The sequence below is a fragment of the Carlito syrichta genome, unplaced genomic scaffold, assembly GCF_000164805.1.
Source record: "Carlito syrichta isolate Samal-C Ts95f unplaced genomic scaffold, Tarsius_syrichta-2.0.1 Scaffold314271, whole genome shotgun sequence".
NCBI lineage: Eukaryota > Metazoa > Chordata > Mammalia > Primates > Tarsiidae > Carlito > Carlito syrichta.
In genome coordinates, this window is record NW_007258367.1 from 118931 (window position 1) to 141852 (window position 22922).

At 38.9% G+C, this 22922-nt stretch overlaps 1 protein-coding gene across 1 annotated transcript in view; it reads left to right on the forward strand.

Annotated features, from left to right (window-relative positions):
* The first annotated feature begins 19368 nt into the window (after positions 1–19368).
* PPM1A (protein phosphatase, Mg2+/Mn2+ dependent 1A) overlaps positions 19369–22922 on the forward strand; it is a 56332-nt gene continuing 52778 nt past the window's right edge. Inside the window, exon 1 of the mRNA XM_021719151.1 lies at positions 19369–19682. Coding sequence (XP_021574826.1) covers positions 19556–19682 — 127 coding nt within the window. The 5' untranslated portion in view covers positions 19369–19555. The remainder of the gene's footprint in view (positions 19683–22922) is intronic.

Here is a 22922-nt window from a genome sequence, read left to right on the forward strand (position 1 = left end):
TTTTCTGCCTGTCTTCACAGCACTTTGGTAGTCAGAGGTGTTAGGATTTTTTGAGGCCAGCAGTTTCAGACTGCCAGGAATTCCTTGCAAAATCCTGTATGTACAAAACAACAAAAAGAAAATAGTAAAGTAAAATAAAATAAAACAAAATAAAGTAAAATAATTAGTCAGATTTAGTGGTTCCTGCGGGTCATCCCGACAGTTCAGGAGGTCAGGACACACACACACACACACACACACACACACACACACACACACACACACACAAAATCTTGGAGAGATCTTATGAGAATTAAAAAGTACTGTACTATTATTATTATTAATTTTAGACTCAGGGGTACAAGTGCATGTTCGTTACATAGGTATATTGTGTACTGGTGGAGATTGGGTTTCTGGTGTCCCCAGTCCTCAAATAGTGAGCACTGTACCCAATAGGTTATTTTTAAGCCTTTACTCTACCCCCCAAACCACCTCCCTCTTAGCCTTCCTCATTTTGGAGTCCCCAGTGTCAGTTATTTCCATCTTTATGCCCATGAGTACCCATTGTTCAGCTCCCACATATGAGTAAGAACATGCAGTATTTGGTTGTCTGTTTCTGATTTAGTTCACTTTTACATAATGGTCTCCAGCTCCATCCATGTTGCTGCAAAGATTATTTTTTATGACTGTATAATATTCCATGGTGGGTGTGTGTGTGTGTGTGTGTGTGTGTGTGTGTGTGTGTGTGTGTGTATACCATATTTTCTGTATCCAGCTATTATTATTATTATTATTATTCCACCTTTGCCCTTGACAAGATTGCTTTTCATCTCCAGTGTCTATATTCCCATTATAGGCTAAGTTGTGTCTCCCAGTACCCAGTACCTCAGAATGTGACCTTACTTGGAAATGTAATTAGTTAAATTCAAATGAGGCTTCCAGAACTGTGAGACAATCAACGTTGGTTGTATAATCCACCTGGTTTGCAGTACTTTGATATGTAGCCCTAGGAAACTGATAAAAGCCCCTCGTCAGTGTGGCACTGGTGCAGTGGCATCAGTGCTTCCTCATAGTTTCATGGAAGTTTTTCTAACACTGGATTGCAATCAGTACCATCTATGACCCCTTCTTTCATACAAGTTCATTCAGCAGAGACAGGTAATCAAAAGGGAAATTTGTGGATGTGGGAGAAGGCTAAATCCTAGATTAAAGAAAGATCTGACTGTAAAGCGCTAATTAGAAATACACCTTGACCATAAATGAGCTTAAAGTTTCCATTTACACTTTAATCATTCACCCTATTAAAGTGAGCCTTTTCTTCATTCTATGATTACTCAAAAGCAATAATTTCCAACCCAGAATTTCCGGAATGAAGCTCAGGAAAATGTATTTTTAGAAAGCTTTCTGAGTGATTTTCATGGTCAGTTGATTTTCTGGAATAAAATAACATTACTTAATACTTTTGAAAATATCACCTGATGTGATAAACAGCAAGCCAAGAAGCTAAAGAAATAAAGGGTATGAATTAGTTTCCTGTTGCCTCTTAACAAATTGCCACAAATTGAGTGGCTTAAAACAACAAAAATGTATTATTTCACAGTTCAGGAGGTCAGAAGCAGTAAGATCTGTCTGCAATACCCGGTTCCTTCTAGAGGCTCAAGGGAATAATCAATTTCCTTGCCTTCTCCACGTCTAAAGGCTACCTGCACTCCTTGGCTTGTGACCTCCCTCAACATCTCCCTGACCTCTGTTTCCATCATTACATCGTCTCTGACTCTGACCCTCCTGCCTCCCTTTTATAAGGACACTTGTGATTTCATTGGAACCACTCAGACAATCTATAATAATCTTGCTATCTTAATATCCTTAATTTAATAGCATCTGTAAAGTTTCTTTGCCATGTAAGGTAACATATTTGCTGGTTGCAGAGTTTGGGGTGTGAATATTTTAGTGAAACCATTATTCTGTTTATCACAGTATAAGAAAGTTAGTTTTTTACTTTTTTAATTAAAGAAGAATTGTTGTTGTTTTAAGATGCTAATAATCCACACTCTCTCTATTTACAATTCTGGACTCTTCAGGTCTATGGTAATCTCTAGGGCCATCCTCTCCACTTACTGATTTTCAATTAAGATCTAGCATTTTGCAAATAGCAATTTTGGAATAAACTTATTAATATTTGGATGTCTTTGGAAAAGAAGAATCTCTTTTAGTCCAGTTTTGTTTTTAAAATTATAGACCCTCAGTTTGGGACACTGTGGAATTTTTCTAACTATTCAAAGGATGCTGTTAATTTTAAAAAATATATATCAAAATGAAATTTATTTTTACTTATGTATTTTGGAAGTAAGAAGAACTGTGTTGCAAAAATCTTTTCAAGCATCAATACATTATTAATATTGCCAAGCAGAGGAATACTGGGTGGGTAGGTCAATGTCATAAACTTATATGCTATATTAGTTACCTATTGCTACTTGTAAATTACTCCCAAAACTCAGTGGCTTAACTCTCAGTTTCTGTGGGTCAGGAATCTGGGACGTGGCTTAGCTTGGTCCTCTGGCCCTGTAGCTCTCACGAGACTACAGTCAAGTTGTTGGCCATGGCTGCAGTCAACTCAAGGCTCAACTGGGAATGGACTCATTTCCAAGCTCATTCATGTGATTGATGGCAGGATTCTGTTTCTCCTAGGCAGTTGGACCAAGGACCTCTGTTTCTCACTGGCTGTTGTCTGAAGACCACCCTTAGTTCCTGCCAAATAGACCTTTCCAAAGGACAGCTCACACCATGCCAGCTTGTTTCACTGGTGCAAGCAAGCTAGAGGGCAGAGAGTTTCCACAAGACAGAAACCACAGTCTTTTGTAACCTAATCTCGAAAGTAACGTCCCATCACTTTTGCAATATTCTACTTGTTAGAAAGGAGTCATTAGATCCAAGCCAAACTCAGAGGAAGGGGAATTACGCCAAGAGGTGGGGATCCTTATGGCCATCGTAGAAGGTTGTCTACTACAGATGTTAAACAGAAAGACAAGAATCTACTTCAAATGGTTTCTTGGGCCCCTCCTGTTCTATTACTTTATGACTTTTTTTCCTCTTTTCCTAAATTCCAGCTGTCAGTCACACTGAGTTTTTCATTAATGCTACAGGCGTAGCTTTCTGACTCTGCCATTTTCAATATGTTTTTAGATGCTGGTAAACTCTGCAATGACTTTCCACTGTGTGCATAATGTTGTGCCTCCATGACTGCTGTCTTCCAAATTCCACGCCCATCAGTGAATCTTTCCAAAATGCTTATTCAATCCTAGCATTTCCCTACTTACTCTAGAAATAGCTCATCAATGGCCTTCAGCAAAACCTTGAAATGGCAAGCAAGGATCATAGTTACTAAGCTGAGGCTCACCTCTCCCCCATAATTTTGACAGCTTTACCTCCCCTCCTATACAGAGTTATTTAAAGTTACATAAGAACTTTATAAATTCTTACCCAATACCTTGTACAATATGCTGTTTCTACTTGAAATCTGTACCCTGACACCACCACCAACTTTCTCCTCCCTGTAAACTGTGATACAATTCATAGTCACATGTGCATATTTCTATCATGGGAATTTATGTAATTGTATGCTTATGTGCTATTTGACTTATGATCTCAGAAGAGTCTACTTATTTATTTTCCAATGCTTCCGTAGTATTCAGTTCTTCCCTGTCTCACCATACTATATTGTAATTGTTCATTTATTCATCATTTACTCCGCTACAGCAGGATTTTTCCAACTGTAGGTTGTGACTCACTAGTGAGTTGTAATATCAAGCTAGAAAATTATAACCAAAAGTTTTTTTAAAAGATAAAATTATAAAAGGCAGCAGAGTGCATTCCATGTAGTAAGGGTGTTCATGTTTCGTTTATCTTCAATTTATTTATATTTGTATATAAGTATACAAATTGATATTAAAAATTTTATATATCCATAAAGGGAAGCAATCCTCTCTCTCTCTCTCTCTCTCTCTCTCTCCCGGGTGTTCTGGGGTTTATTGGGGCCCCGGGGCCCTAGAAGAAGGTGAAGAAGGTGTTGGACCTCTTGGTGGTGAAGCGCGGCTTGTGTTGGCAACACAGGACACGGTGGGGCAGCAGGAACTTGATCTAGGAGTCGTGGAACTGCTTGACCGCTGGTCGGCGGCACTTGCTGGCTGCAATCTCCTCTACTTTCATGATCTGGATGGAGTGGGCACCGGTGCGGTGCCAGGTATCCACGTCTCCATCTGTGGGGGAGAGGCAGGCGGCTGCACCGGCTGGGACCTGGGCACTGGTAACGCTCCAGTCTCCTGCCTGCCAGCACCCCCACTGCCTTGCCCGGCCTCTGCGGGGCCTGGCCTGACTCAGGCCAGAGACCGGCCACAAGGGATATGGAACCTCCAAATTCACTTTGAGGGGCACAGCCACAGACTCCCAAAGGCGATGAGATTCACTTGCTGTGTGCACCCCTGTTTAAACCACTGTTACAGGAAAATGTTTTTGTTTTCAATAATCTGAAAGTATTTTCTAATTTTCCTTATGATTTATTATTTGAATCACTGACTATTTAGTAGTATGTTGTTTAATTTCTACATATTTTAGAATTTTCCGTATTTCCTTCTGTTATTGACTTCTAATCTCATTCCATATCATCCTTTTAAATTTATTGGGAATTATTTTGTGACCTAACACATGGTCTATCCTGGAAATATATATATATGGAGTTGCCGCTCCCCGCCACCGCAGCCTCGCCTGCTGGGCTCCGGCGATCCTTCAGCCTCAGCCTTCCGAGTAGCCGCAATTACAGGCATGCACTACCACGCTCGACTGATTTTTTGATTTATTGTAGAGATGAGGTCTCGCTGCCCAGGCGGGTCTCGAACCCGCGGGCTCATGCAATCCACTCACCTCAGCCTCCCAAAGGCGCGGATTACAGGCTGAGCCACCGAGCCCGGCTCTTGGAAAATATTTTATATGCACTCGATAAGAATGTATATTCTGCTGGGTGGAGTGCTCTGTAGATATATGTTGAGTCTACTTGGTTTATAATGTTGATCAAATCTTCTAGGTCAAACTTGGAGTGTTGTTCAAGTCTTCTAGTTTTTACTGATCTTCTCTCTAGTTGTTCTGTACATTATTGGAAGTGGAATATTGAAGTCTTCAACCATTACTGTTGAATTTTCTATTTTTCCCTTACATTCTGTCTGCTTTTCCTTTATATATTTTAGAGATCTGTAGTTAAGTGCATATATTTTTATAATTGTTATATTTTCTTGAAGGATTGACTCTTTTATCTTTGTAAAATGTCCTTTGTATAGTAATAATCTTCACCTTAAAGTCTATTTTATCTGATGTTACTATGCCTTACTATGTCTCATTTCCTTACTGATTGCATGGTATGCCTTTTTCCTTTTCTTTATCTTCAGTTTTCTTTGTGTCTTTGAATCTTAGATGTCTGTCTTGTTAACAGAATATGACTGAATTATGTAGGATTTTTTCTCCACTCTGCCAATCTCTTTCTTTTCATTAAAATGTTTAATTTAAGTTTAATGTAATCATTGGAGAGATAGGACTTATGTCTCCTATTTTGCTATTTGTTTCCTATATCTTTTATGTCTCTCCTATTTTTCTATTTCTTCATTATTGACTTTTTAAATGTTAAATAGGTACTTTCTAGTGAACATTTTAATTTACTTGTCATTTGTTTTATTATATATGTAACTCAAATAATATATACAAATTAAATACACATATACAATTATTAAATACATATATGCAATTTGATATATAATATACATGTTATATATATAGAAATTATATATATATATATATATATGAGTTTTTTGGTAGTTGCCCAGTAGCAACAATTGACATCTTAATTTATGACAATCTAGTCAATTCAGATTAATATCAATTCACCTTTAATTGTATACAAAAACTTTTCTCCTATATAGTTCCGTTTCCTTTCTCCCTCCTGTGTATTGTTATTATCATACAAATTAAATCCTTATACACTGTATGTTCATCAATACAGATTTACAATTATTGCATTATGCACTTGCCTTTTAAATCAGATAAGATAAAAAAGTATTACAAACAAAAAATACATTTGTACTGCCTTTTTCATTTATCTATGCAATTATTTTACAGGCACTCTTTATCCCTTCATGCAGACTCAAGTTACTCTCTAATGTCCTTTTGTTTCAGCTTGAAGGATTCCTATTAGCACCTCTTATAGGGCAGGTTTTCACACAAAGAATACTCTTAGAAATATTCTGAGTGGTTTTGTTTGTTTTTTGTTTTTTTGCCTGAGAATGTCTCAAGTTTTTCTTCAATTTTGAGGTACAATTTTGCTGGAAATTGAACTCTTTGTTGACAGTCTACTTCTTTCAGCACTTTAAATATGCCATCTCATTGCCTTCTGGCTTTCATATTTTCTAATGAGAAATCAGCTGTTGATGTTATTGAGGCTTTCTGTATATGATGAGTCGTTTCTCTTGCTGCTATAAATATTCCTTTTGTTTTTGTCTTTTGGCAGTTTGATTATGTTGTGTATAGGTATGGATTTCTTTGAGTTTTTCCTACTTGGAGTTTGTTAATCTTATTCATTGTAAACATTAATTATAAATCTTAAAATTATAAAATTTGATGAGTTATAAAATTTATCATATTTAAGAAGTTTTGGACCATTATGTTTCCAAATGGCCTAAAATGTTTAATATATACGTGTATAAATGTATTAATGTTCTCTTTTTGGTGAGTCATTTTTCTTATGTTTTCTATCAGTTCTTTAGACCCAATTTCTTTTAGTGCTTTGAACATATTTAAAATAGCTGACTTAAAGCCTTTGCCTAGTAAGTCCAATGCCTGGGCTTTCTCTAGGGTGATTTCTATCAATTGCTTTTTCCCTCCTGGTGTATGGATTATACTTTTGGTTTTGGGGTTTTTTTATGTGATGGCTAATTTTATTTGTCAGCTTGACTGGATCAGGAAGTACCCAGATATTTAGCTAAGTCTGTGAGGTTATTTACAGATAAGATTAGCATTTGCATTAATAGACTGAGTAAAAGCAGACTGCTTCCTTGACATAAATGGGCATCATCTAATCCACTGAGGGCCCGAATAGAACAAAAAAGCAGACAAAGGGATAATTTTCTCTCTGCTTGACTCCTGTTCTCAGACTAGGATTTATACCACCAGTGCTACTAGTTCTCAGGCCTTTAGACTCAGCATGAAAGCCCAGGAAATCACTGCCAGATTTCCTGGGCCTCTAACTTGGCTTGTAGATGGCAGATCAGGGTTTTATGCAAGGACTTCAAAGTCTGTTTAATAGCATGAACCAATTCCTTAGGAGATACATGCACATGTGTGTGCATGTGCATGCACAAACACACACACCTATTGATTCTGTTTTTCAGCAGAACTGTAACTAATACACTATATCTTGTAACATTTGGCTGAAAACTAGACATTTTAAATAATACAGTGTGACAACTCCAGGAATCAGGTTTTCCTCTCTTCACAGGGATACATTGTTGCTGCTGTTTGTTATTGTTTGTTTAGTGACTTATCTGAACAAATTCTGTAAAGTCTGCATTATTTGTCATGTGTAGTCACTGAAGTCTCTGCTTAGGTAGCTTAGTAGTCCGCTAATCCTGGGACAGAAATTTTCTTAAATGCATGGAGAGAGTACATCTCCCAGTGTTTGTAAAAGGACTTTGTATGCATACTGGGACACACCCAGTCAGACAATATAAAACTCTGCCTTAGGTTTATTGCCACTTGACCACTTGTGTAGTCTTTAAGTTAGCCAGAGGTGGCAGCTTAAGGCCTTCTCAGGTCTTTTATGAGCATGCACACATCTCTGGGCATGTACACAGCTTTAAGCATTTGCATAGTTTTCTAGATTCTCAGGAATATGTTGGCACTTTTCAAAATCCCATGTAGACACCTCATTTTCTAACTTTTATTTTTTGGTTAACCTATTGTGTTTGCCCCACACTGCTTCAGGTTTCCATGATGTTAAACAATTGTTAGTATTTTTGATGAATAATCCCAAGGAAAAGGCTGTTTGTGCTGAGCAAGTTGTCAATAAAGGCAATCTTAAGAATGAGGTCTTCCATGAAATTACCAGGCAGATTAAATAACGACCATTATCTGAGGGTGAGGCTTTGAAGGAGGTCCAGTGCTATTCTTCTGCCCCTTTCAGTGATTGTCAGGCTGCTGGTTTTCACCATGATTTCAGTCTGTTAGCTTTCAAGTCCACCATGGAGCTAGAGGTGGAGTACAAGGAAGGAACTCCCCAAAAAACCAGAATTATCTATTGGAGGGCAGGCCCATTGTAGTACACTGGAAACTTATTCCTCCAGATCAGTCAACCAAGGTCTTATCTGAAAATTTTGAGAAGGTTGCATCACGATCTGCAGAAGAAACGTCCTGAGTTGTGACAAACAGGTGACTGGTTCTTCCACCATGACAGTGCACCTCCGCACACCAAGCTGAGTGTTCAGCAGTTTTGACCAAAAATAGCATGACCAGTTTTTGACCAAAATAGAATGTGCCCCACCCTCCCTATTCACCTGATCTCACCCCAAGTCACTTTTTTTGTTGTTTCCCCAGATGAAAAAAGTCATCAAAAGGAAACATTTTGCTGACATGGAAGAGGTGAAATTTTAAAATGGCAAAAGCACTGAGAGTTATCAAAATCGACATGTTTAAAAACTGTTGAGCAGTGGAAAAAGTGTCTCAATAGGTGTATTGCATCAAACAGAGAGTACTTTGAAGGTGACTGAAGTTTAAGCATGTAAGAATAAATACACAACCCGGTGCAGTGGCTCAAAACTGCAATCCCAGCACTTTGGGAAGCCAAGGAGAGGGAATTGCCTAAGCTCAGGGGTTCGAGACCAGCCTCAGCAACTTGGTGAGATCTTGTGTCTACAATAAATCAAAAACATATATGTATAATAAGCCAGGAATGTTAGTGTGTACCTGTAGTTCCAGCTACTTGGAAGACTGAGGCAGAAGGATCACCTGAGTCCATCAGGTCGAGGCTGCAGTGACCATGAATGTGCCACTGCACTCCATCCTGGGTGACAGAGTGAGGCTCCAACTCAAAAAAAAAAAAAGAAAAGACACAATTTTTAAAAAATAAATAAATTCCAGTTTTTTGGGTCCCCCTCATATAAAAATAGGGCAAATTAAAATAACACAAAGTTCCCCATTCTTACCAATATTCAATCATTTTTCTTGCATATGTGCTCCTAACATCGCCACAATTCTAAAGTTAATTTCCAGAGTGCTAAAGAAATTTTTTTCTGACAATTTTGCCAGTGTTCTTGTTGATTTTATGAAGGATAGAATTTTCTAAGGTCCTTAGTCTGTCATTTTATCTGTATTCTGTTAGCAACTGCTAAAATCTAACTTTAGATGTCCTACAGTGTCACTTTTGTCATATTCTATTATTAAGGCAGTTACAAAAGCATATCTAATTTCAAGGAAAATGAACATATATTTCAACTCTTTATGTAGGAATGTGAGATTCTAGAAGAGCATAAGAGACTAGCAATATTGTGTCTATTATGGGGAAATACAATTTGCCACAGTCTAATCTCTAACCATAATAATTCACAACTCTCCCATATGCAAAAATCTCTTAACTTCTTCCTCAAGAATCTATGAAATCACATCTGCTTTATAGCTTTATTTTTTAAAAAGCAGCAAAAATAGGAATCAGACAGGGTTCAAATTCTATCTACTCACTTGCTCTACAAATTTGGACTAGTGGCTTAACCTCTGTGAGTCTCCATTTCTTATCTATAAAATATAGGTAATAACATCTGCCTCAAAGGGATATTCCTGGGATTAAATTATATATTGTAAAAATAAATAATATAATAAACATCAATTGGTCAATAAATGGCAACTATTTTTACATCTCTTACCACGTTTAATGGTGCTTGACACACAATGTTTTATTGCATATACAGTAATTGGCTTTTTTTCAGAGGTGGATGATTTGATTTACATCATCTAGAGAATTTTATTAAGAAGTCAGTGAAAATTTTTGCCATTAGTGCAAAAATCTAATATTAAACAGGCTTCAATCTAATATTAAACACTCAAGAAGGATCTATCCAAATTAGATAGAATTGTAATGAGCATTTCATAGACTTTAAAACACTCTTTTGTAACATTGCCTTTGGAAATTTAAGTGTAGGACAGCAGAAATGGTATATGTAGTCAATTCCATGTGTAACTGTATTTCAGTTTTTGCTTTTGAATCCAGGCAGGACATGTGATAAAGATTTTAATGATGACAGTCTAAATAGTCTGACTGCCTTCAAGCCACTGTTTATGGGTACATAACCCAGATATGATACACATGACTCATCAGGCCATAGAAATCACTGGTATTTTATATCAAGCCAAGATTTTTCTTTTGGCATTGCATGTTTCAAGTACTCACATTGTTCCCTTTAACCTTTCCATGCTTTTGTTGTGATTGACAACACAAAAGAGTTTTGTGTGTCTTGCCTACTTGGACAAAGGTCAGTACTTCTACTGTCCCCCAAGAAATGTACATATGGTTCTTTAAAAGTGCAGATGCATATATTTGATTAAATATTTATTTTAACAATTTGAAACTTGTCATAAAGTATAATTTGGACAGCAAATTGCTTCTAATAGATATAGATATATAGTATTAATATGATGTGTACAGTTTGCAATACAGTAATCCCCTCTTTGTAGTTTCATTTTCTGCAGTTTCTGTTACTGTGGTGAATTGTGATCCAAAAATATTAAGTGGAAAATTTTTGACATCCAACTGTTGACATTGTCATGGCTCAACAAACTAGGATCACCCAAAACAGATGATCCTTCTTCTGCTGTATCTTCAGAAGGTCAATAGTAGCCTAATGCTATGTCTATGTTATTAACCTCACTTCATTTTTTCACATAGGCATTTAATCATCTCACACCATCAGAAGAAGAAGGGTGAGTACAGTACAATAAAACAGTTTGAGAGAGAAAAAGGCCACATTCAGATAACTTTAATTACAGTATATTTTTATAATTGTTCAATTTTATTAGTTGTTATTGTTGTTAATCTTTACTGAGCCAAATTTATAAATTAAACTTTATTGGCTGGGCTCAGTGGCTCAGCCTGTAATCCCAGCGCTTTGGGAGGCCAAGGCGAGTGGATTGCCTGAGCCCATGGGTTCGAGACCCTCCCAGGCAACTTGGCGAGACCTCATCTCTACAATAAATAAAAAACTAGCCGGGCATGGTAGCACACACCTGTAGTTCCAGCTACTTGGAAGGTTGAGGTGGAGGGATCGCCAGAGCCAGCAGGTCAAGGCTGTGGTGGCCGGGAGCATGCCACTGCACTCCAGTCTGGGTGACGAAGTGAGACTCCAACTCAAAAAAAAAAAATTAATTAATTAATTAATTAAACTTTATTATAGTAGGTATGTATTTTTAAAAAACAGTGTATGTAGGACTCAGTACTACCTGTAGCTTCAGGCATTCACTGGGGGTCTTGGAATGTTTCCTGTGGATAAGGGGCCTACTGTATAGTTTTTGCATTTCCCTCAATGTTTAATGGTGTTTGACACATAGTAGCTTCTTAATACTTATTCTGATGGACTAATCTTTTCTGTGGTGAGTGCTTATGATACACTATCTAATGTGTTGGCTGAATTTGACACTGTAGATGAAGATTGTTTTAGCTCATCAATATAGTCTACAGATGCTACAGTTGTGATATAATGGTCATAATAATTTCTGTTCTGAAATATTTATTGGATGACTAAAATGTACTAGTTATGAGACTAAACAAAATTAATGATAGTCCTTTTTCAACAGCCTATTCCAGGTTTATGTTGAAGACTTTCAATACAGACCATTAAACAAAGAAAACCCAATAGCAATGAAAACACTGACCATGTGAAATTTATGTATTTCTTTCACAAGCCTATAAGCAAGAACAAACATTAACACAGTGTGGAAGAACTGGAGTTCATCTTTGGTGCTATGGAGGTCCTCACTAAATCCTTTGTTACTTTCTTTTACCCCATCTCACAACACATGTCAAAGCAACTTGCTTCCCAAGTATGAAAACTTGCCTCTGCAAAGGATTTCAAGACTTTCATATCAGGATGTAAATGTCTGGAAAAGGTAAAAATACACCTTAAATATCATCCTCACTGGACTGGACAAGGCATAAAGTAGTTAGTAGAATATTAATTCTTCAGCCTTCAGATGTGTGTTTGGAGAATAGTGAGTGAAGAGACTAATAAGGTTCTTGGATAATACAGAGAGACCCCACAAAACCAGAATTATCTTTTGGAGGGTGGGCCCCTTGTAGTATAAGCTTTCCCCACTAGGTAAGTGTTCTAGGAACCCATCGTCATCAGTGTACCAGCTAGCCTTTTTGTGAGAGGCTGTGTTCAGCTTCAGTGAATTTTTTTTTGGCGATTCATTCAACACACTTGCCCATTTCATGCTTGGTGATTTACAAGCATACCTGCCCATACCACACTGTGTGTTCAGTAGTTTTTGACCAAAATGTGCATGACTGCCATGTTACATTCTCCTGATTCACCCTATCTCACCCCGAGCAATATATTTTTTTAAATCATCAAAGGGCAACATTTTGCTGATGTGGAAAAGGTGAAACAAAAACAGTAGAAGTACTAAAAGGCATCCAAATTGACAAGTTCAAAAACTGTTTTTGAACAGTGGAAAAGTGTCTCCATAGGTGTATTGCATCAAATGGAGAATGCCTTGAAGGTGACTGAAGTTTAAGCACATAAGAATAAATACACAATTTTTTTATTTAAAAAATTCTGGGTTTCTTGGTGTCTCCCCTCATATTTTTGGAGGGTAACAAGTATTCAACTGAAATTGAACCACTTAAGTCGACTTCTCTTTTACTTACACTTACTCTGGACTTTTCCACAAGGCACTCCTTGCTATATTTTATGAAATTTACCAAGAAAGACTATTTAATGAGTTATTAGCAAAAATATCCAAATATAGTTCCCAGGAAATGAAAATATGAACCCTAGTAACAAGAGCTCTGTAAAAGACCACATTCCTACCACCAAAATGTAATCCTTCTGTATCATTTAAAGCTGGAAGCTAATTTCCCCTCTTCTTTAAGGATATATAAAACTGACATAAAAGGGTTTTTTATCTGCTTTCAGTTTTGCTTTCCTTGAATCTTTACACTGCAGCAAAAGCAAAACATTAGTCAGATCACATCCTCTGCATACAAATCTCCAGTGGTTTTCCATCACACTTAGAATAAAATCCAAAAAAATGTTTACACAGGCCTATAGGTACCCTGCCTATATCACACTCTCTCTCCTTCAGCATGCCCAGACATCCCAGCATTCTGTATGTTCCTGGACATGCCAAGCTTACTTCCACCCCAGGGACACTTTACCTGGGACAGTTTTCACCCAGATCTTCTAAAGCAGCTCTTTCTCTCATTCAGACCTCTCCAGCCACCACTTCCTCTAACAGGCTTTTTCTGACCATCCAAAGTATCTCTCCTTCAACTCCTCTCCCACCCTGGCTGCCCACGTCATACTTTGCTCTACATCCTTTATGGTACTTGTCTGTCTCTGCCTCGGCCTTGTTTGTTTTCTATTGGCCCCAGGTCAACTCCATGAACACCACCTCTCTTCTTCACCGCATCTAGAACTGAGCCTGGCATATTCCAGGGACTCAACACTTAATGAATGAATAAACTTCATGGTGACTTAAGTTCTAGAAAATAAAATTATAAGTAATATGACATATAAAAAACAGAAATGAAGCTTGGAGTCCTTTTGAAATACTATAAGAACAATCTAGAATTTAGATTCAGAACCAAATGGTCACCTTTGGTACAGATGGCATGAAGGAAAAAACTCACACAAAAGAAGTCAGCATTGGTGGGGGAGGCAGAACTTTCCAACAGAGAATTCTTGTCTTCCCTTGACCCTTTATAGGTTGTATGCACATTCTCATTAATGGTTCTCATTAAGTTGAAGGACTAGAAGTTAAAACAAGTGTTGAAATGAATGATCTTAGCCCTTTAACTGACACTTCTAATAGTGTCAAATAATTTACAATGTATTGTTATTTAATATCATAAAATGCACTACATACATAAAAGTAATAGTGACTTTTTTTGTATTTCTACACACTATTGTGTCAGGCAATATGGCAGGTGCATCATGTGCAAAAAAAAATTTGTTTCTACAGGGCAGGTGATAGTCCCTGTTCCAGATGAGGAAACCAAGTCTGAGAGAGGTTATATAACTAGTACTTAGTCTAGAGAGAACAGAGATGGGCTTTGAACTCAAATCCATTGCAGTGGTCAAGAGGTATCCTCTTTGACTCCAACACGGTTAAGATATTTAAAATCATTATTATTTCAAATGCCTTCAAATGGAACAAATATGCTCTATCTCTCCACAGTTCTCACCTATCCCTTTTGCATTACACCCAGCCTGATCTAACATTTGTAATACCAGCCTGACCCCAACCCTAGGTGCTTGAGGTTTCAGTTTCTGATGCTAAACTCAATTCTTCCCACTACCTGCTGCTTATGTACAAATTGGCCCCTGCCATGTTTATACCAGTGACAGAATGACTTGAAACTTTCCATGGATGTGGGTTGGGGGTGGGGGTGTTGATGGAAATTATCTTATGTGAGACTTTTAAATAGCTGCAGAAAAGAAAGGAGGGTGCATTAGGAAAAGACAGAAATCTTCCTTGTGTGGAGAGCAGAAGGGAGGAAGTCATAGCTAGAAACAAAACACTAGGAAAAGACCAGCAGTTTCAATGGAGCTTAAGAAAGATTTTACCGTGTGATATGCAAATAACGACTCTCCCATCTCCCCACAGTATCTTTAGTAAAGATGTTTTTGTTGGGATCATTCGTTTCCCCTGTCCTCCAAGTGACAATGCACTGAAAGTGCCTTAAGGAGCATGTCCTCTCAAGAAAGCCTAGGCAACTTCTGCAACAATAACAGTTGGGATTTTGGAATCAGATGGTCCTATATCTGCAAAAGAGTTCTTTTTCAGTTTTAGTTTCCACCTTTGTAAAATAGGGAGGGGTGAGAGTTTCTTTATAGCAAAGTTGTTGTGAGAATTAAATAACACTCATAAGGGACCTGGTACAGAACTTGGCATACTCTAGGCCAAGTTCTTTCCCCTCTCCTTAAGTTGAACTAAAATTATCTCTTCTGTAATTCCCATGAATTGACAGCAGTTCTACTCTGTAGAACATTAAATGTTTTCCTGTCTGGATCTTTCAAGAAGAGAAAACACATACTAACAATTATGCATCTAATTGCTTTCCAGCTAAAAATGACTTTGTTGTTCAATTTTTGCTTTTATCATTCATTATAAATACTTTTAGGAAACAATCAAGATAAAAGTTAAAAGTTAAGCTAATTGCTGAGCACATTTCTTAAATATTTAAGACAAATAAGATCAACACACATCTGACCATGGCAGCTTTTCTAAAGGCAAGGGATCTAATTTGATGATTAATTAACCATACAGAGCACTTAGGTATCAAGATATACCAGTTCTTCTATTATATTTGGGTGTTTTTAGTTACAAATAATCAAATATGAGGGAGAACCCCAAAATGACATTAATTTATTAAAAAGTATGTTTATTCTTACATGTTTAAAATTCAGTCACCTTCAAAGTACTCTCTGTTTCATGCAATACACATATCAAAATATTTTTTTCACTGCTCAGAATAGTTTTTGAACTCATCAATTTTGATTCATTTTAGTGCTTCTGCCATTTTTTGTTTCACCTCTTCCACCTCAACAAAGTGTTTCCTTCCTTTTGATGATTTTTTCATCCAGGTAAACAAAATTAAAAAGTTGCTTGGGTCAAGATCAGGTGAATAGGGAGGGTAGGGCATGGGGGTCATCGTGGTTTTTGGTTAAAAACTGCTGAACACTCAGCATGGTGTGAGCAGGTGCATTCATAGATTTACCCATCATGAACTGGGTGAATACATTGAAAGAATCTCCAAAAAAAATTCACTAAAGTTGACCGCAGCCTCTCACAACAACACTAGCTGGTACACTGGTGCCAATGGAGGAAGCCTGTACCACAAGGGGACCACCCTCCAAAGATAATTCTAGGTTTTTGGGGTCTCTCTTCTACAAAAATAAAAGTGTTTTTTATAATGAGGAACATTTATTATCCTTTCTAAAAATAAGTTCCCAAGGTAGGCAATTGCAAGGATGGCTCAGTGGCTTAACCATGAGAAAGACCCAGCCTTTTGCGATCATTCTTCTTCTCCACTTTACCTCGGTTCTTTGCAATATGGCCCTGAAATTTCAGGTTCACATATAGACATAACATGTGACTGCTGAAGGTATTTTCTCCCATGAGATTATTTTTACTTAGCAGGGAAAACATTTCCCAGAGCCATCCTACGCCCCTTCCCAACACTTCTCAGGTCCCATTGTCCAGATCAAGCCACATGTCCATGTCCTAAGTCAATTCTTCTCAATTTTTTTCACATCATAACACAAACAGATAATGTTTTTCACTACAGAGAAGCCCATGAATGAGGTTGCTTGTGGCCAGAGAGTACCATCACAGGGCTTCAACAACTTAGCCAACACGTGAATGTCCCAAGGCCTTAAGGATCAATATTCTGTCATATTTATGACCCTTTGGAGATGTACCAGTGTGTGCTGGCACAACATGGATTGGTATACTCTGTTCTAAGCTTCCAGGGAGAGCACACATCTGACCATGGCAGCTCTTCTAAAGGCAAAGGATTTAATTTGTTGATTGTATACTATCCATATATAGACTCTATGAGAGAAGGATCTGCCAAAGAGGAGTATGTAGTGGTGGGGCAATCAATAGCATCAGCTGCATTTTCAAAGGTGCCTTATTTGTTCTAATTCTCAGAACACATTCTAGCAGGAAGTATTTGGTGGAGGATAAAACTGAGGCTAATAGTTTAAGTGACTTGCTTGAGGTCACAGAACCAGTAAGTGGCTCAGTTAACACAGCAAATGGTGTGCTAGTGAATGTTCAACAACCACCTAACCTCTCTAAATGTAGTTCTGATATAACCATTGGCTAATATTTTCATTTAAGACAAAAATAAAGACACAAGTATGTATATTAGAACTTAACTGTCAATGATTTGAGTGACTCTATTGTTGAGTTGGATGTTTTGTGCTGTTCACTATGTAACAGTTACAGGTGCCTTTTAAATTTAATCTGCATAAAATCATCTTCTCTGTACTTAAGTCTAGACAATCAACAAAGCAGTAAGTCAAGCCCTCATCTGTGATATTTGTTGATCAAGTCACCAAAAGGAAGTCACTGAATGTGATGTTGAGAAGAGATATACACTAACACATTAGAGAGAACTTCCACAAAGCAGCCAAAACACATGTAAATTACCTCATGAGCACAGATCAAAGCAAAGTGTATTAAAATAACTTGGAAGTGGTAAGTCTTTATTGTATATTACCTTTAATTGGAAGTGCATATTTTTTAATTTTTCATAATGGCTATATTGAAGAAACAACTGGTAAAATTTCTGAAAACTTAGTCTGCTCTCACAAGCCAGTACAAGCCAGTTCTACACACCACTGTCTAAAACTAAGTCCAGCATTCTTTCCACTTCCGACTCTCTTTAATGCTGGGACTCTCCCTAAAAGCTAGTGGTGATTAGTATCACACAGGGAAGAAACTTGGCTACTTTCTGTGACCCTCCATTTTCTCTTCTATAAAGGATGAGACTAACAGCCCTTGCCCTGTCTACCCGCAAAAGTTGTTGAGAGGATTAAACTGGTTGGCCTACATGACAGTGCTTTGTAAACTGCAGAGCCAGGTACAGATAAAAAGCTTTATTATGATGACCATTTCATCACTGTTTTCAACCAAACTACTGTGGTTAAAGATGTGTTGCTGTGTTGCTCTTTCAAAGCTATGGTCTAGTTTGAGATCTGTAATGCCCAGGATAGATAGTAAATACTCAGAAGAATTATTTTCAAGAAGGTCATTCAAATTTTACTAGTCTTTGCTCAATATGAATAATTACCTATATTGGGAGAAAAACTATTTTTCAAAGTTTATCATTTACTTTTTTCTAGCTGCTGTTGGATTGTCTGATGGGATCTCTCCCTATCTGATGAGACCTCTCCTCGTAGTTGTAGAACGCTTTACAATTTCAATAGTTGAATAAAGGTCCTTTTATTTTTTATGTATGTATTTATTACTTTTTAGACAGGATCTTACTCTGTCACCCAGTTTCGAGTGCTGTGGCATGATCATAGCTCACTGCAACCTCAAACTCTTGGGCTCCAGCAATTCTCTTGCCTCAGCCTGCTGAGTAGCTAGGATTACAGACATGCACCATCACGCCCGGTTAATTCTTAAATTTTTTGTAGAGATGGGAGTCTGACTATGTTGCCCAGCCTCTCTCAAACTCAAACTCATGGCATTAAGTGATTCTCCCACTTTGGCCTCCCAAAGTGCTAGGATTACAAGTGTGACCACCGCACTGGCCCTTTTATTTTTAATTTTGATTTTTTTCAAAACTACTTTGCTATTTGGGCCAGACCAACTCGCCAAGTTATTTTTTATGGATTTTAACCCTCTGCACAATTCTGAATTAAACATCCCAAATATCCAAGTTGAAACTATCTAAACTTGAATGACTATCAAATATTTGCCTTGGGTTTGCTGAACATCTCTGTGGGCTGCAGACAACATCTTTCTGGCAAGCTTTTGTTCTTATCAGGCTTTGCCCATGCTAATCCCTCTACCTGGACAGCATTCCCCTGATCCTTTGCGAAGATGACTCCTTGTCCTTTAGCTGTAATGCTAACTTCTTAGAGAGGTTTTCCCTGAGTCCTTTTCAGGTGATCTCCCCAATCTATTCCCTTATTTGTTTCCTTCACAGCACTGATCACAATCTGCGATTTCCTTTTTTATTTGTTGATTTCTTTGTCTATGTCCCTTATTATAATGTGGTCAGGGAATCTTGCCCATTGATGTCATTATCTACCCCTCAACTTCCAGCACAGTGTGTGGCACACAATAGCTATCTGTTGAACAGATGAACTTGTCTGACAATTTCCACCCCAGTGTGTAAGGCCATGGCCATATAGAGCTACCATGAGGTAAGCACCTACCTTAAAGACATCTGGGACTTGGCTTCTGGTGTTCATGGTAACCCATACTTCTCTCAGGGCCCAGGAAGAGCCACAGTCACAACATAGGACTGCCAGCTCCCCCCGCCCCACCCTAATGGGGCTGCCCCAGTGATGTCACACAGGGCAGGATTCTCTAAGCCTTTTCATTCTGTAACAGTTCTCTTAACAGCTAAATTTTTCATAACATGATATGATGAGGGGAGAGGGAGGAAGGAGGACTTGGGTAGGGGGTATACCCCCTCCCAGAACAAAATTAGTTTAGGGGTATTATCTGCTCGCATGTTTTGGTTTGGGAGAAAATGGATAGCAGAAGCTATCTATTTTGATTAAGCTAGTGAAAAGAGAAAAGAAGAATGGGGGACAGAAGGGCAAAGAAGGAAAATGGCAAACAGAAGAAAAGAAGAAGAGAGATAAGAAGGAGAAAAGAGAGAAGAGGATGCAAAATGAAGAGGATGTGCAAGAGAAAAAAGCACCAAACAGGTAGTGAAGAAGGAGGAGGAAAGAAGAGTTGAGCCTATGTTCTCCTTGGCTTTGTATCTTGGGTAATCACTGACTTCAGTGTAAAATGGTGGGTGGCTCATGTGAGGGGAATTCTAAAGTGCTATTCCCCCAATGAGTCACTTAAATAGCTGGGATATACGAGGGAGAATCTCTCCCAAAAAACCAAAATTATCTTTGGAGGGCAGACCCCTTGTAGTACACTCAGATCAGAATTTGATTCTCCATATCTAACAGTCAACCAAAGTATTTATCTGAAAGTTTTGAGAAGGGTGTGTCATGATTTGAGGAAGAAACTTTCCGAGTTGTGGCAAACAGGTTACTGGTTCTTCCACCATGGCAACGCACCTATCTGCATTGCACTGAGATAGGTGCAGCAGCTTTTGACCCAAATGGTATGACCCCTATGCCCCGCCCTCCCTATTCACCTGATCTCACCCTGAGTGACTTTGTTTTTGTCTTCCTGGATGAAAAAAAGTCCTCAAAGGGAAACATTTTGCCAATGTGGAATAGGTGAAACAAAAAATGGCAGAAGCACTAAAAGGTATCAAAATTGATGAGTTCAAATTCTGGTTTTTTTGGTTCCCCCTTGTATTTGGAGAGGTGCATGTAGGTGACTCTCCTACATGCACTTATTACAGTAATTTGGAAACAAGGAACATAAATCTTTTCTCTAAGTCATGATTGTGGAGGAGAGGGAAAGAGTATTGCTGACCAAACTAAGCTTTAGACTGCCTATTCCAGCCCCTGGCCTCACCCCAAGCCTCTCAATTACTGGGCTATTAACACAGCAAATGGAGGACTTTAAAGTCGGTCTTTTGGGTCTTCATCTTCTTCTTTGTTAATTGAAATATACATAGACTTCCAAAGCAGAGTAGGATAGTTTTATAATATACCTATAAAACTTACTAAAATACTGTCATGACAATATACTCCTACTGTTTCACAAAATCCTACTATGAACATCCCAAACATATATATATGCAAGCAAAGTCTTGTAGTTCAAAAGAGAAGAAAACTTCCAACTGTTTTTTTTCAATGTTCTTTTCACCCTTCTAAATATTTAGTTCCCCCATCATAAGTTTCCTAGTTCATACCCAAATGTCCCTACCAGCTGTATCTGGACATAGAAAGTAGGAAGGTGGAGCTTTTTTGACAGTCTGTGCAGACTCCTTAAACATCTCTTTATGCTCATATTTTCTATTTTTCTGTCTCTTCTGCTACAATTGACCCAGATTCTCCTACAAGTGTACAACTGACAGATGAAAGATATGGCTGCCCAAAGGAGGGCAGCAGAAAGATAATCAAGACCTTCAAGTTTTCTGTGGCTCACTACTTTCACTGGTGACCCAGCATCTGCCTTATGAATAAGAACATTTGCTTTTTAAGAGCACTTCAAATGGTAGTTGCCACATGGGCTTTTCTATTTCAGAATGTTAATGAGTCCACTAGCATGCTAATCATGCTGTTACTTGTCTAGAGTATTAAGGATTTCAATAAGGCAGAGTTTCAAAGATCTTTGATCTAATTTCCTTTTTTTGGCAGGTATGTGGAGAATTAGGAAATGTATCCTCAGATGATACTGAGACCAAGTGCACAGAGAATTTTATTTTTACTTTGTATGCCTGGAAATGCTCCACCTTCATCTTATTCTACGAAATTCTAACCCCACAGATATTTAGTGGCGTGATTTTTGGGTTCTTTGGCAACTTGGTCTGCCAGTGGCTATTTGGCAATTATATTTGATCCTGTTGTTAGGTCTAGGTCTAAAAATGATGGAAACAGAAACTTCCCACAAAAGTCAATGTTTTCAACATTGTTTTCAACATTGGAGATGGCTTTTTACAACTTTAAAAGCAGCTAGATAATGTTTGCTGAATGGCAGAAAGACAGAATAAATAGGATGTTTTTGATCGATTTGGGGCAACAAAATTGTTTAGGAGATACAACGTAGCAGGGTGCTAATTGCTATAGAGAGTTCTTGGGATAGAGAGTCCTCATAGCAAATTTAGGAACTCAATTTGACCAGTAAAAGAACCTGCCTTCTATATTGAAATATTTGGATTTTCTTTGTAGATGCCAGAACACCTTTTTAAAATACGGATTTTTCTTTTAACTTCTGTTCCTGCGAACGTGGTGTAGGTCAGATCAGCTAACAGGTTAAGCGCCTGACAAGAGAGAGAAAGGCACCCCAGCCAATGGGAACCCGTGCTGGTGATATACTGCTCTCCAGTTCTGATTCATTGGTTGCCTGGGGTTTGACATTCTCTCCCCCGCGTCTAGAAGCAGCGTGGGTAGGGTTTTCCATAGTCTAGCTAGCTAAACTACATTTTGGCCGCCTGCACGTGCAGTTTTCATTAACTTTAGCCCATCTCTAGCTCTTAATAGAAGCAGTTATTTTTCTGATTGTCCTCCAGATTTTGAAAAATCCTCGGTTCCTTTAATCTCACTGGAGGTCGTTGGAGGTGCCCTCGGACTGAATCACGTGACTGTCCAACATATGCAAATACAATGTGGAATCTCAGTAGCTACCTAGGGAAAACCTGCCAGAAACTCAAGAGCATGTGCCCCGTGCGTGAATCAGTTGCATTTGCGTGTGGGTGGTGGTAGGGTGCGTGTATTTCTGTCCTTCGGGACGCCGGGCGTGTGGCTGTGACACCTGCGTGGGCCTCCTGGGATCACTGGAGGGGAATGGGTCCTAGGCGTGAGGCCTGGGGGAGTAGGGGCGGCGGCTGTCCGGGATCGAAGAGCAGTGTCCAGTCCACGACAGCGTCCAAGAAAGGTTGAAAACTCCAGACCAGTCCTCGGGGCTGCGTGGACACCATCTTTGCAGGGGGTGGGGTGTGTAATCGTAGGGAGTGGGGTAACCGCAGGCAGGTGAAGAGCCAGGACGGGAGGAGCGGACGCCCTAGGGAGAGCTTCCGAGTCCCGGCTTGGCCGGCGGCCAGGCGTGGAGAAGCTCTTGATCTCCTGGGATATGAACAGTCTCACACTGTGTCCAGGCCCCCGCGCCGGGAGGTGAAGACCCGAGTTACGACTCCGATCCGGAATCCCGATGCTCCCTTGGGCCCTTGCTGCGGCGAGAGAAGCTGGGCAGGGCAGTGACGTCATCTGAAGCCGCCCCTCCCCCGCCCGCCGGCCCTCGCCGCAGTTCCTGCCCAACGACATCCGGGTCTCTCCAGCTGCTCCGTCGCGCCGCAGCTGTAGCAGCGACGGAGCCGG